The sequence below is a fragment of the Aulonocara stuartgranti genome, assembly GCF_965226115.1.
Source record: "Aulonocara stuartgranti genome assembly, chromosome: 15".
Classification (NCBI taxonomy): domain Eukaryota; kingdom Metazoa; phylum Chordata; class Actinopteri; order Cichliformes; family Cichlidae; genus Aulonocara; species Aulonocara stuartgranti.
The window spans coordinates 41,836,147-41,851,141 of NC_138951.1; the positions used below are offsets into that span (position 1 = coordinate 41,836,147).

Genomic DNA, 14,995 nt, shown 5'->3' on the forward strand with positions numbered 1-14,995 from the left:
CACGATGTTTCAAAGCGGTGACAGGACCGCACAGGTGAAAGAAGACACTAATATTATGTTCAACTTAAAGGACCAGTTCTAGTCAAAACACTATACATAAGGTTAATATCTGTATCCAGTTATTTACAACTGAGATAGCAGACCATGATTGTTTCTGAGCCTTTACAGTCTATTAATATGTTTTTAATGAGAAAGTAAGCTACTGTGAATTCAAGTTAAGATAACCCTGGTTTGTGCCTATCAGTAGGTGACAGGCCACAGATAAGCACCAATTCCTCTAAAAGATACAGATCTGCAATGTTTGGAAAACCCAGAAGGTTGATATTGTTGCTGGATATCATATCTGGATTGAGAAAAAAACATTCAGCTCAGAGCACAACAAAAACTATATTTGTAACCCCAAGGTCCACCTCTGCTTCAGAATCAAACCACAGCTAGCAGCCTGCTGGAATCCAGGATGGGAAACACAGATGTAAGCTGAGAACTTACTAAAAGAGCCTTTTCACAATGGAAAAATGTCACATATGGATGATGTGAATAGCTGTTGTTAGCTAGAAGCCCATGTAAGAGCACAAACTGGGGATAAACTGAGCTGCCAAACCTCACAATCTGAAGGTTTCCAATGATAAACATGACAGATGTTTTATAACGAACCAAAACTGCTAAATGGAAAGAAAAAAGACTGAAATAAGTCAAACAATAAAGAATCAAATGAACCAGAGCAATAATGTATGATATCAGTTTTTTGTAAGTGTGTGGTAAGTAAATTAATGTACAGTTCAGTAATAGAGTTTTATTTCAAAAACATTGTCCTGAAATACGTTTTTTTGCATTTGTGATTTGTCTTTAAATAAAACAAAAGAACAAACAAACAAGCAAAAAACGAACAAAGAAAAGAAAAGAAAGCAACAAGGAAAACATAAACATTGAGATGCTGGAGTTGAACATATTACATTAACACTGTTTTTAACTCATTATTGTTTTGGAGACAGTGTATTTTAAAACACTTAAAACTTTGGGAAAACAGTATTTTCCTACCTGAGATTACATTTATCCGCATACTTACAATCTTATTTAAAAGTCATTCTTTGCTGTACTTTTTCTTTAGTTTTTTATATTACATTTTTATTATTATTTTTGTATTATTTATACTTTAAGGTATAATTTTACAGTAAAATAAAGTAGAATAAAATGAACAAAGTAAAATAAAATAAGATTAAATAAAATTATAATCGTACTGGATTTAGAAAAACAAGCAAGGACGCACGCTGCCAATCACGTGACGATAACACCGGTCTCCTCTGACGTTCTAAGATTAACGTTTCCGGTTTATTTTTCACAATAAAGGGCTCTAATTATTTCATGAATTTTGTTCGGCCCCGAATGGTTTTATGTGGTGTAAAACAATTGAATATCAATGGTGATTTGTTTTAATTATATTTTAGCTTTACGTCAGAACATTTTCAAGGAACTGTGTTCTATATACATAAAAATTCAAATAATATTTATTTTATTTTGAAAGGTTTGCTTTCCATTTCCGGTCCAGACCGACGGAAATGTAGCTAGCTTAGCGTAGCTCCTCCCTGTCTGTTAGCACGTAGAAAGTTCAGCTGGACGGCTGAACTCGGTCGTTGGCCTCGGAAGTTTAACAGAATGGCTCCACTGAAGTTTTGTGCGAATATTTCGTGGCTGTTCACAGAGCTTCCGGACTTCAGCCAGAGAATATTAGCAGCAGCCGCGGCTGGATTTCAGGCTGTGGAGGCAGCGTGGCTGTACGATTCGGATCTACAGGAGCTTCAGAGAGTCAGAAAGGCCACAGGGGTGGAGGTCGTCCTTATCAACACCCCGCCAGGTAGACACTAGAGGGGGTCGCACCGTTACACGCAGCTGTTCATGTTAACTACCAATGCTGAAGAATGGCGTGGAGAGCAACTTCCTCCCGGGTGGGAGTGCACAACAATAAAAGAAAAAACCCACGACCTTCTTAAAACGATATATATTAATTGTTTTTCTTTTAATGACAAATATTCTTAAATAAGCCAATTTGAAAATTAAAAATACAAATTAAATCCAATACAAAGCCAGTCAGGCCTGTGTCAGGTAGTGCTACTGCTCCACTACTACTGGCATGTTTTACAAAGCCAAAAATACTACATTTGAGCTATTCTAATGTAACTAATGCAGTTTCAGTACAGGGTGAGTACAGGACGATAGCGCTGCATTGTGTTTGTGTCACAGTTTCAGTCTGTTTGAGGATTGTTCCACCCCTAGTCTTACCGCATCCATGCATCATCTGCTTATCCAGTTCAGGGTCACAGTTGGGCTGGAGCCTGTCCCACATGTCATTGAGGGGGAGGCAGGGTGGCCTTATAGTTGTGGCTCTCTGGCGAAACGTGTTAATGTTTCCTCTCAGCTGACTGAGAGGTGGTTAATAAAGGGAGAAACTGATCATTTAAAATAAATAAATAAAATCTGATTGAAGTGTAGACTTTAAGCTATAATTCAAGGGGTTAACAAAAGTATTGCATTTATTGTCTTCTTTCGATATGCTGGAGCAGCGGCTCTACTCCACACTATGCCTCCAGTCATCTGAGCTCTCACCCTTTCTCTAAGAATGAACCCAGCCACCATACTGTCATTTCAACTGCATGAGTTTGCGACCTTTTGGTCATTACCCAAATTCCATGAGAGTTGGGACGTAGATGGACTGTCTCAGTCTTTCAACTTGGTGCTCTCGTCACCTTGACAATTCAATACAATACCTGCAATACTGCTGATGTTGCACCAATCTGCTGGTCCAATAAGATTTCAAAATGCTTGAACTCTCTTGCTTGAGGCAGCGTCTCTTCTCCAACACAGTGGGAGACTTCCACTGTTTTTGTGGCCTCAGACTTGTAGGACTCAGACTCTGACTCCGAGGTGCTGACTCTCCTGCATGTTGTAAGGAGCTAGTTGAGGTGACTTGGGCACTGGTTAAGATGTCTCCCAGGCACCTCCCTTTGGAGGTCTGGGAATCCCCCCCCCCCCCCCCCCGGAGGGAAAATGTGACTGGGGAGAAGGATGTATGGAATACCCTGCTGCCAGAGGTGTCCAAATTTGAATGAGGGGAACATAATGGATGGATGCAATTGCATTAACTTGTTTTTTTTATGCATAGTCCCAATTTGGTCAAAAGAGCAAATCTGAGATATGAACATGTGTGCATTTCAATTCTGAGCTGCCCTTTGCTGTCTCTTGAAAAGCAAAGTGGGCCAAAAACAAACGAGAGAAAAGCCGATCAGCTGATCATTGATCAGTTTCATGATTGAAGTAGCAGCAGGAGAGGGAGGGGGAGGCAGTCGCTCCATATATCGGTTGTTAAGCTTAACGCTGGAATGCTTTACAAACACTCAGAGATGGACTTACACACTTGCTTTACTTCTCTGGGATCACTTCCTCGGAGATGAAATGCTGGTTTGGTAGCGAGACTCAACCAGACCGCCGACAGGTCTCGCACCACAGCCGCTCTATCACGTGACCACACTGAAGAAAGTGTGTACATTATTGTACTTTATTGAGCCCCGTGGGGAAATTGCTCTCTGCATTTAACCCATTCACTCAGTGAAGCAGTGGGCAGCCATTGGGCGCCCGGGGAGCAGTGTGTAGGGACGGTACCTTGCTCAGGGGTACCTCAGGGTAGCTGTTAAGGGGAATCGAACCCCCGACCTTCCGATCATGGGGCAACCACTCTACCTACTGAGCTATCCCTGCCCTATCACTGCTCCGACGTGCTGCGGTTATGAGCAGAGTTAGGCCATGTGGCAAGTTTTGTGAGGTGCTCTTGTGATATTTAATGGATCGGATTACATTTTTTATTTCTCTCCGATATCCGATCCAGTAATTTAGGTCAGTATCGGACCGACACGTAATATCGGATCGGTCCATCTCTAGTGTAAACACAGTATATTGATTAGAACAAGGATATGTTGGGTAGGAATCTGCCAGCATAGACAAACAGTTTTCCCTATTTTCACGGCTCTGACAGTTTGTGAATAGTTTTGGTTTTGAAGTCCTCATTTCTTCCTCAGGGTTTTATTAAAAGTAACTGTCGTTCAAGATTATTAATCACCCAGAGCAACAAGATCATCAGTTTCACTTACGGAGGCAGAGCAATGAAGACGCATCATAAACACTAACAATGATGTCACCCACTACAGCAGGCATTCAACACACAGAAATTAAGCTTAAGAGTGGTGTGTGTGTGTGTGTGTGTGTGTGTGTGTGTGTGTTGCAGGAGATATAAAGGCAGGTGATCTCGGTCTTGGAGCAGTTCCTGGAAGAGAAGCAGAGTTCAGAGAGGGACTGGATCTAAGTGTGAAGTATGCCAGAGCTTTGGACTGTAAGAGGTAAATTGAAATCCATTTTTTTATCCCCTAACCTCCAACCTGAGAAACAAAGAAATTGCATATATTATTAACTAGGGCTGGGCCATATTATACCGTTCACGGTAATACCGGTATAATGTTAGGCAACGATAGGAAAATGAAATATCGCGATAGAATGGGAGTAAAACGCGCATGCGCAGTGCCTTTGTTTTCATACGCACATGGCCAATTGTTGAGTGAAACAGATGAACCAGAATTGGTTTGTAAAAATGGTGCAACTTCAGTGATGTGGAACTGGTTTGGTGTTTGTCCGTCAGATACACAACAAAGCACATTTTTTTGCAGAACATGCAAGCGGCCGTTGTTATTGTCATATTTGTCGGACTAAGATGCTCTTAAATCTGGGAGTAATCTGGGTCCTAAACTCCGTATGTTTCAGGTCAAACAACACTGCAGCATCACTGAGAGTTAAAAACTGTCTAAATTCTTTCATCTTTAATAAAACGATCAGCATTGCTGCTTTACCAGGTGTAACTATAAAGTTTAACTTCCAGGCATCCATGAAAACAAAAGTTATTACATTTAACGGAGTTAGAAGTTAGCAGGAAGCTAGCGGAAGTTAGCTCGCTAGTTTCGCTAGTTACCTAAGCATGATATAGCATGTTCTGACTGAGAGATTTCTGAAAAAAATCAAACGTACAGCTCTGCTATCACTTCCAACATAAATGAAGACAGGAAACTAAACAGCAGTGACGTTTGTAGGGTTACTGAAGTTGGGCTAGCTGCTATATAATGATGTGCTACGTGATCGCTAGCGACACAGCTATGTTAGCATAGCATAAACAGTGAAGCTGGAGGACGAACACTAACACTTTTCCACTTATAAAAGTTAACGTGAAGGTTCTTCATGGTTAGAAACAAATGCAATCGCATGGCAGGATGCTGTAAACGGACCAAACTTCAGTCAGGAGAACAACTGAGATAATCCATCCACAATACGAGGTTAGTCATTAATATACTGCAACAACATGGGAATAGAGCAGCTGCCAGAGAATTCAACATTAATGAATCAATGTTACAGAAGTGGAGGAAGAATGAGTTTAATAAAGTTTGATTTATCTGACTGCTTTGTTTCGCTTAATGTGCCTTATAATCCCGTGCACCTTATGGTCCGAAAAATACGTACTGCACACTGCAGTTTAATGTTGCAAAGCACCTCTTTTTAACTTCAGTGGATATTATACATGGTTATGCTCAGGATATGTCAGCCCATTTCTACTGGAAATGCCTTTTGGTTAAACTTTCAGCAAGGAATTTGCATTTGCACTGTTACATTTTTATAAAGCTTTAATGTACATAAAAACCAGCTTCTTGTTTAAGTGAAAATAAATGGAAGGTTGTGTTTTTGCGCTAGTAATGTTGTGGAGTTGTATTTTGTCTCGCATCAATTATATCGTCGGTTATATCGTTATCGCAAATTTTCAAATATATATTGTGATAAATATTTTTGGCCATATCGCCCTGCTCTATTATTAACAAGCGTGTAGTCATACGAACGCTTGCATTTGTCTTGTGCTGTGTAATAGGGCTGCATTGATTCTTCAAGTAATCAGAATAATTACACAAGGGAAACCAAGAAGTAATGCAGTCTTATATGAAAGACATTTCATATCCACATACTCGCATACACAGAGGGCCTCCAACACTAAAGAGACGTCCCATACAGGGATGCGGACCCTAACCACGGGTCTCAGCCCGTGAAGCCCTTTCAAAGAAACGCATAGCAAGGGGAGGTGCACTTGCTCTCACCCTGTCTGCTGCTTAATAAGCCTCAATTGTAGAAAAAAAAATGCTTTTATCCAGCAGCTCCTGCAGGAATGTCGAAATGGATAACTGGGATGGTCCTGGCACCATTCCTCAAAGGCTGCCCATTTGTAAGCATATGAGGCTCCTGATTGCTGCTACCATGCTTGGGGGCAGACCCTTAGCTGTCAAATTGAACCTGTCATCATGATGAACTGAGGACATGCGGGGCCGATGTGCTCTCTCTAGAACTGGAGATACCCCTCCCTGCCTGTTTATATAAGAGACCATCCTGACTTGGATATTCTGGCTCCTCAGAATCAGACGAAAATGCTTGAGAGCTGAGAACACTGCTAGTAAGTGATCGATGTGCAGCCTGTGCTGTGGTCCAGATCCCTCTCACTGATGCGCCATCACACAGAGCTCCCCACCCCATCAGAGAAGCAGTGGTGGATACCACGTTGTGAAACAACACTGCCAGTCGGAGAGCCCTGGTGCAGCAGCCAGGGCTCCCTCCAGGGACAGAGAGCTAACATGCAAGCTGTGGTTACCGTCAGCATCCTCCAGCAAAAGCTATGTCGCCACCTCCTCTGTTTAGCAAGTTACGAGAGCCCAGTGGTCCAGATAAGATGCAAACACCCATCTCTCTGAGGGGTGCTAACGCTGCCAGTGTGTTCATGGGGAAATGCATCACCTGCCTGGCCTGGCTCACTCGCTTGCAGGCTGAGCATTTGAATAAGCATTTTTCATTGATTGTAACACAGGACCGTGTACATTAATAGTTTGTTGGAGACACCTTGGTGGGGCACAGCAATGAAACACAGCAGGAACACTTGATTTGGTCACCTGAAAATTCAATATACCCAAACTTGGAGTTACAACCTGAGAAATTTCGTGTGCAGGGGGTTTGTGCTTCGTAGACGGTGGTAGAAAAGTGCAGTGTTGTCTGGGGCCGACAACCTAAACACAACTTAAGTGGTGCCTCTTGGACAGCAACAGAGAGGGAAAAGCAGCATTTCCCTGCCTCTGGACCCATTCTCCACTCGGTCCCAGAGATAGGAGGGCTGAGGCTTGTTGGGCCCGAGGGTTTGCTGGTGTGGAAGTCGATACGGAGGCTGTGCGCTCGCTGCAAGGTCACCCGCAGCAGCCGTGGGCGCCGCTCTCTCGCAGGTCGGCAGAGGAGTGGCAGGCCTGTGAGAGCTAGAGCTGCTTCTTCCTCAGATCAAATCCAGCCTGCATTGCTTCCAGTGATGGTCCGAATAGCCCAGCAGCAGACACTGGTTCGTCAAATACACAGCCTTGTCCCTGTCTGGGAAATCAAAGAGCGTCAGCCACAGGTACCTCTGTGCCACTCCCATCAACACCATCCCTCTGCCAAGGCAGTGCTGCATAGGGTGCAGCACTCCATACCACTACTGCATAGCGGGGCGCACGAAGGATCTAATCAGTGGCGATTATGACCTTGTTAAGGAGAAGTGCCAGCGGGCTGTCTGCAGGAACCAGCAGCCCGAGCACCACCAGGGACATCGCCTGGTACGTCTGGAGCACTGTGACGAAGCGACAGTGCCTGAGCCCGATAAATCTTGTCCAGCTGCGCGTGCTGAAGCTGCAGTGCGTGAACGGCAGAGTTGTGGGGCAACCGTCACCGTGGTTGTGAGACGGGGGCAGATAAGCAGCCAGGGACAGCTCCAGCTAAGCCAGCCTCCTCAGCACCATCCAGGTCCACAGTGACACAGGTGACAGTATTTTGCTGCATGATGCGGTCAGCTCAGAGACCAAGTCGGGAACATGGGACGCCAGTTTTTGGCCGTCATGGGCTCCGGTGGGAGGATAAGAATTACAACGTGTCCTGAGCTGGCAGAGGAGAGGGTCAGTCCACGGGAAAAAGAGACACGTCGTTGTGGCCGGCCGACGCAGCAGTAGCGGCGCACTGCGATAGGCTCTCCTGCTCATCCCTCAACAAACCACACGTCCAGCACGTCCTCGTCTCCCTGGGGGGCGCTGGCCACCCGCGTGGTTCCGGCTCATCTCTGGTTAACCCGTCAACATATTCCATGTCGTCAGCTCAGCTAATTGCGGGGACATTGACCACATACTCCTCGTCTTTGGACTCAGAGGTTTGTTCTTCGCAGTGTGTAAACTCTGGCTCCATGTTAGACCATCATCATCTCTGCTGCTGTGGTGTTGTCAGTATTGGCGGGCTTAATAAACTTAATTAACTTAACCTTTTGTTTACTTGCTGCTCCTAAGTTGTATTACCTGTATTGCAGTTCTGTTCTCAGTGGCTCACATTTCCAGAGCCGTGTGTTAAACGAAGCAAAGAATTTGTGTCGAGAATTTTTTACGATGGAATTATTCAAATTACTCGCTGAATGTTTGCAGTCCAACTGCATCTGTTACTGTGTCACTGCTGTTATACTATGATGCTTCTGCTGGCAGCTTGTGACATTAAATTCACACTAACAGGTCGTCTGTCATCACTGACAGTAGTCATCAAAACCAAGGTTTGAATTTCAGTTTTAGTTTGCACCAATAATGCTGCTGTTCCCAGCTGTTCGTAGCTTTTTTCAACAGTATTTTTAAATATTGTAAATATAAAAATGGGACACTATCACCCCCCCTGCTCTCTGGGGTCAGCTGTCTCTCTCAGTGAGCTGTACTGAGTGATGCTGGTTGTTCCAGCAGTGAGTCCAGGCTGAACTCGCTCCCGGTGGACTTCAGCTTTGTGTACAAGCTTGCCTTTATTTAGCTGGATCCATTTACATGGTTTAAATGGTTTAAATCTGTGCGCTTTCTTTATAACACATTGTGAAGCACTTTGTGTGTTTTGTTCTTGAAAAGTGCGGCATAAATAAAATTAACTTACTTACAGTTGCAAGTCAACCAGGCTCAGACGTTTCTCGGGCCATGATAGTAGAGCAGCTAGAAGAAAGGCACTTTAGTAAGAGGCATGGCTGCCAGCAAGAGCCCAAACACTGTCTGCTGAACACCAGGCAACGTTTATGGCCTAGTAATACCACTCTGTAAATGTAAGTGCTCCTTCACTAAGTAAAACATTGTGCTCTCAGCAGCCGAAACACATTTACTTTAAAACACAAAGACTGCTTTCTCCACATGGTGTCCACTCATTCTGCCAAATGTTATACAAAGTATAAGAAAATCAAAGGTCATTTTCATTGTGCTGGCAGTGACACAACCGCAGCATTACTGGTACATGCTGCGGTTGCTTTGGCAGGTTCAGCCAGCAGGTGATTTACTGGTGGATGTGTTGAATTGTTTTTGCATTTTATTGCACAGCCCTCATTTCCTCGAGAGTTGTTGTCATTTGTCGCTCCGTTATGTTATCGTCTGATTAAGTCACGACACACCAGCTGGTACTTAATGAAAGTAAAGCTCAGCAATAGTTGAACTTAATTTCATTTGATATCTCTTCAGCACCGTGCACAGATGTTCTGGACACAGTCAAAGCAGTTGGTTTGTAACTTCCTGTTGATTTTCTGGTTCATCTTCAAAATTTGCATTGAAGATTTTCTGGTTACTGGAAGCTTTCAGTCACAGCTTTGCTGGTTTTTGTGACTTTTTCATAAAATGCATTAACTGCCTGATATCTTTTGGATGTGTTATAATGAAGTTAATCACACTTCTGGCATCTGAGGCTACAGATTTGCCAACATATGCTGTCTTCAGAGGCTGCAGAGATTTAGCGAACAGAAGCAGCTGTGTGCAGCAGACACCAGAGTCCACTGTGGTCGGGACCAAAGTACCACCAGGAAAAGTCAATTCAGTTCATGTAAATAGGCGTGACGTCACAGCAATCAATAACTCCGCCCGTTGGCGTTGTCCCCTGATACAATCGGAGTAATTTACAGGAAATTTCAGCGTAAGGTTCTTGATGACCGCTCTGGGGCGGGCTAAGCCTCTTAATGGTGCTGTCTAATGGTGCGAGATTTTAGAGAGGTCCGCCGAGGTTCGCTGATGCTCCGTAGATGTAAAGCAGAAATTTCTACTTCATGTTGCAGTGTGCGTTTCCTTTTTGTCTTATCCAGTTACGGGAGCGTCGCGTTTCCACTAAAGGTTAAGTGAAGACATTGTGTGTTGATCTGGACTTAAAGCGTACATCATCCCCACTGCTTTGTTCATGTAGAGGATGCTGGCTGACCTGTGACATGGCGTTATGGTTCCAGATCCTCACTGGACATCATTGCGTGTTAGACTGACCACAGTTGCAAACAAGGAGACATGTTGCCAAATGCGAGTCATAAAACAGCCCCTTGTGTCCGAGCGCCCGGCTGTTCCCTGGAACGTGCTGGAAACGTCTCTTTTCAACATCTGTCGGCTCATTTTTCTGTTTTGTTTCCGAGCAGCTGGCAACGTAAATTTGAAAAGCTTGTTTGTCTCTTAATTCTTGTAATTGCCGCCGAGTTATCTCATAATTTGAGCCAGTTTGATTAGATGGTTGATAAACCAAACAAACGCACCTTTTGGAGATCTTTGTGTGTCACTTTTGTTCTCAGGTGTGTAAAGCTGCCCTGCAGGTACAGAGTTGAACAAAGCCATGTTGATTTGGCACAGTGTGTGAAAAATACAAATCCATCTAGCTGCTGGTGTTGCTCGTGCAGACTCATTGTCACATTTCAGCAGAACGCAGGCATTGTTAATGACACCTGCTTTAACCAGACAACGTGTCTGCTGTGAAAAAGGTCGATTCAGACCAATTTGGGACAAGCTCAGCTCCCTTAACTCATTCACTGCCAATGGCTGGCAGTGAATGAGTTAATAAGTCTGGCACAAAAGCAGTCTTTATAAATGTGTTTTAAAAGCTAGAATAGAGTAATAGATGTTCCTGTGTGCCATCTTTTCTACATTTCCAGGATTCACCTGATGGCTGGGAGAGTTCCCGTGGACTCTGACAGAGCAACGGTTGCTAAGGAAATGGAGACGGTCTTTGTGCAGAACCTGAAATATGCCGCTGATATCCTTTCAAAGGTAAGTGACCTTCTCTGTCCAACATACCACTACTGTCACGGCAGTGCAGTCATAAATCTTTCATGAATGCATTCCCCTTTGGGCATGAAAAAGGATTTAATCCCTGCACTCGAGTAAAGGCAGAGTTTCAGAGTGCACGTGATGAGCACAGCAAAGGTAAATATATGTTTAATTGAGTGGGTTGAGCCTACGTGGAGGCGGTTTGGTGTCGTGGCTGAGAAAGAGGATCTCCACGCTAACAACTGGATCTGTTCCAGTGGTTGAAGCTGTCGCACAGAGATGAGCTAACGTGAGAGTCACTCAGTGCTCTGTAGCCGTTTGCTTCTCCACAAACTTCTGCTTGAGAGCCACGCCCACTGCGACATCAGTCAGTGACTTTCCACCTCAGCTGGCGTCCCTGTCACCGCTTCCCAGCCCTCCACTCTCCGGTGTCTGACACGGCTGCTTTTCAGCGAAATACTCTGAAAACCACATGTGCATCCACGTGGACGAGCCCCGACACTGACCTGCGACAGCGTTTGAAGCACTTCTGTATCGTTTCTAGCTGCACTGTTGCCAGATATGAACAGAGATGGAGCTGGGTGTAATGGCCTGTGGACAATGATTTTAGGCTATACCACAATAGACAGTTTATATCTTGATATTTCAAATATTTCATGCTCAATTTATCCCTTTAATACATACAGTTGCACTCGTGTGGAGCTTCTAGAAGTCATTGCAAAATAGACCTACAATAAAACATAATTGAATCCATTCTAGGGCTGGCACTGGGACACATTGGCTTTTACCAACTGTTTGCTGAAAGTAAGGCCATGATGTGAGGCTGTATATGTGCTCGTATACTGTAATTTAATAGAGACCAAAGCTGGCACACACTAAAACTCCAGTTTTATTCTTGCTGTTTCTCTGCTGAAATCCTGATTCTAGTAGTTGCAGCATTATCTGGTAAAATCAGCGTAAAAGCCAACAGCTGTGATTGTATTTGTTCCTTTGGGGGGGGGCGGCTGCTATAGTTTTGTGTAAAATGACTCAAAATGATGTGTTTTTGTTGAAACCTTTTCCACTCTGCACTTACTGAGCAGAGTAAAAGCAAAGATAGAAGCGCCTCTGACAGGACAGCAGGGTCTGTGCTCGGGGGCGATATTCTCGACTCTTCTGTGGACAGTGTGCAGGCTTTTCCCCAAACGTTTGGATTTCTCGGTAACTATTTTTGTCAACAGTCACTACTTTGGACACCTGTAGTACGTTGTGGTGAGCCAGGTCTGGGATGTTAGCTTGGGCAGCAAAATATGAGATGCCCAGAGTTTGAAACTGGCAACTAGTAACCTGAAGGTTGCTGGTTTGAGTCCCTGTTAGGTACTAAAATGTGTATATTGAATGAAAAATATGATTCAAGTTACACCAATCACACTATCGCTCTTAGGAAGGAATCACTGGACTGATTGAACCGATCAACACCAGGATTACAGACCCCGGGTATTTTCTGGACTCTCCTCATCAGGGTAAGCCCGCCCACTCTAAACACCCTTGAACTGACATCAAGAAACACGTTATGTTTACTTTTGCATATGAATGATCAAAAACCGCTGACCTGACCAAACTATGAGTTCAGCTGGAGCTTCAAGTAAGAGTTGACTGGTTGACTAGAATGATGATAATATCAGGGCTCAGTCCAGGTGTCATACTCGTGACCTTTGACCCTCTGGATATCATGTTAGATGCGAGTGTATTATATGTCCTTCATGCAGACATGCTAACACTGCTTTGCTGTGTCTGCCTACGTCTTTTCCTGTTACCTTAGTTACCAGTTTCACTACTTTTGTTCTCCAAAGAGTCATAAAAGTCTCAGACATCAAAATGAATAATGGCAGTGGTTGCACGTGCAACCTGTAGACTTTGGTAAAGTTTTAAAGACTTTCATCAGTTTGTTTTTTCCAAATTAACTCGTGAACGTAATGATGCAAAAGCCTGTTTCCAACAGCAGCAATGAAATCTTCCATCATCGCTGAGCTGGACCAACCAAATGCAGTGGTCTGATTGGTCAGATCGGTTTATTCCGAGCCGAAAAATCGAGCTTGGTTAAAAAGTGAAATTACAGCTGCTGCATTAACAATCGGTCCAAAAACTGCACAGTTTTTATGCATCTGGTGTGTGAAGGCCTTCAGACTGTGTCATTAAAATTAGTCAACAGCTAAAGCGGTAAAATCCCAACCTAAATGTGAGCTGGTATGTTTATTCATCAGTGACCCTGAACCATGAACGGCGCGATGTTGTAATGATGACGTTCAGTATGTCGTCTCATTTCCAGCACATGTAGATGCTTCTTTTTTCTGTCTGCAGCATCTGCAATCCTGGAGAAGGTTGGAAAGCCAAATATGAAACTGCAGATGGTGGGTTCTTTCAAAATGTGTCTAAAGTGGAGACAAATAACGTAACAGCCGTCTACACTGTTTCAGGACATCTTTCACTGGCAAATAATGGATGGAAACCTCACACAAAACATTCAAAAGTATATTCCTGTCATTGGTGAGTATGCAAATGTTCATCTGGTATTAAAAACTCAAATCAGTTATAGCAGTCAAGACCTCAAATCGAATCCTTCTGGGTTAATATCTGCAGAGGCTGCCTGTCTTTCCTTCTCTTCTTTATTAATTTCTGCCGTCACTCACACTTCCTGTCTCTTCTATTCTGAAAGTGCTCGAACTCGTGGGGGTGACGGCGTGGTGGCTTGAGTTAGAGCCAGGAAATGGCCATAATGCACAAAAACTGGATGTGCAGAGGGAACTGACTTACCCTGCTGATGATGTGCTTTGCCTTTATACAGCAGCTACAGAGGAAACGAGGTCCATCAGGTCGTTTGCTTCATCAGCATCAGATACTGACTGTAGGCTGCCGTAAATGACATTTTAAAACTTGAACCTTGTTATCGAGCAGCATGCTTTTTTCTTTCTCAGAGGCAGACTAAAGGTATCTGTGTCTTATCACACAAGTGGCATTAAGGATGTTAATTAAAATCACCTTGCAGACCTCATAATCTTGATATGGACACTGACCTCTGTCAGCTGCACTCAGAGAGGCTGTGTCTGCACTGGGCAGAAGTCTTTCTGTCTAGTTTAGTTCTGTGTGCAGCGCGACTGAAGTGTAGAAGTAACAAATGCACGGGCTGATTTTCAGCATCACTCTGACACATCATTGCACAGATGAAAGAGTCCTACGTGTTTCTTTCGTGTCTGTATTGAAGGACAAAAGCACTCCCAGGTCCTCCGTGTTACTGGAGGTAATCCTATCCACAGTAGGTATCTGGTCAGGCGCTGACTTCTGCTCTTTATGTTGCCCAACACAAATTTGGGCAGTTTCACACATAAAACCTGGTTTTATGTTTCGTGTGAACACATCACAAGATGATAGGTTGCCACGTTTCTCAGGTCACGTCCAGATTGCTCAGGTTCCCAGCAGAAATGAGCCCGACAGCGCCGGAGAGCTCAGTTACAGCTACCTGTTCGACACACTGGAAAACATCGGCTACCAGGGTTATATCGGGTGTGAGTACAAGCCGCAAGGTGAGTGTTCGTGTGATTTAAGGAATGATTATGAAAAAGACTTAGAAAACAGCCGTAATTAACTCTCTCTTTGCACTGCAGGCTCCACAGACGAGGGTCTCGGCTGGATCAAAGAGTACTGGGCTCACAGAAAGTGCTGAGAGGAGGTGACGGAGCATAAAGCTGCCAGAGCCCGACGGACCTCCACCTGCAGCACGCGGACTTTGCACAGACTCCTGTGTCCTCCTCTCTGAATCTGTTTCCACACTGTAGAAAGAAGTGAATACACGACTTCCTCCTCAT

The 14,995-nt window shown here is 44.1% G+C and overlaps 1 protein-coding gene across 1 annotated transcript; it reads left to right on the forward strand.

Annotated features, from left to right (window-relative positions):
* The first annotated feature begins 1,529 nt into the window (after positions 1–1,529).
* Positions 1,530–14,995, forward strand: hyi (hydroxypyruvate isomerase). Its single transcript, XM_082506048.1, has 8 exons — positions 1,530–1,852; positions 4,274–4,385; positions 11,039–11,153; positions 12,577–12,655; positions 13,494–13,543; positions 13,610–13,679; positions 14,579–14,713; positions 14,795–14,995. Exons 1-8 carry the CDS (start codon positions 1,654–1,656, stop codon positions 14,851–14,853), a joined length of 819 nt encoding a protein of 272 aa, XP_082362174.1. The 5' UTR covers positions 1,530–1,653; the 3' UTR covers positions 14,854–14,995.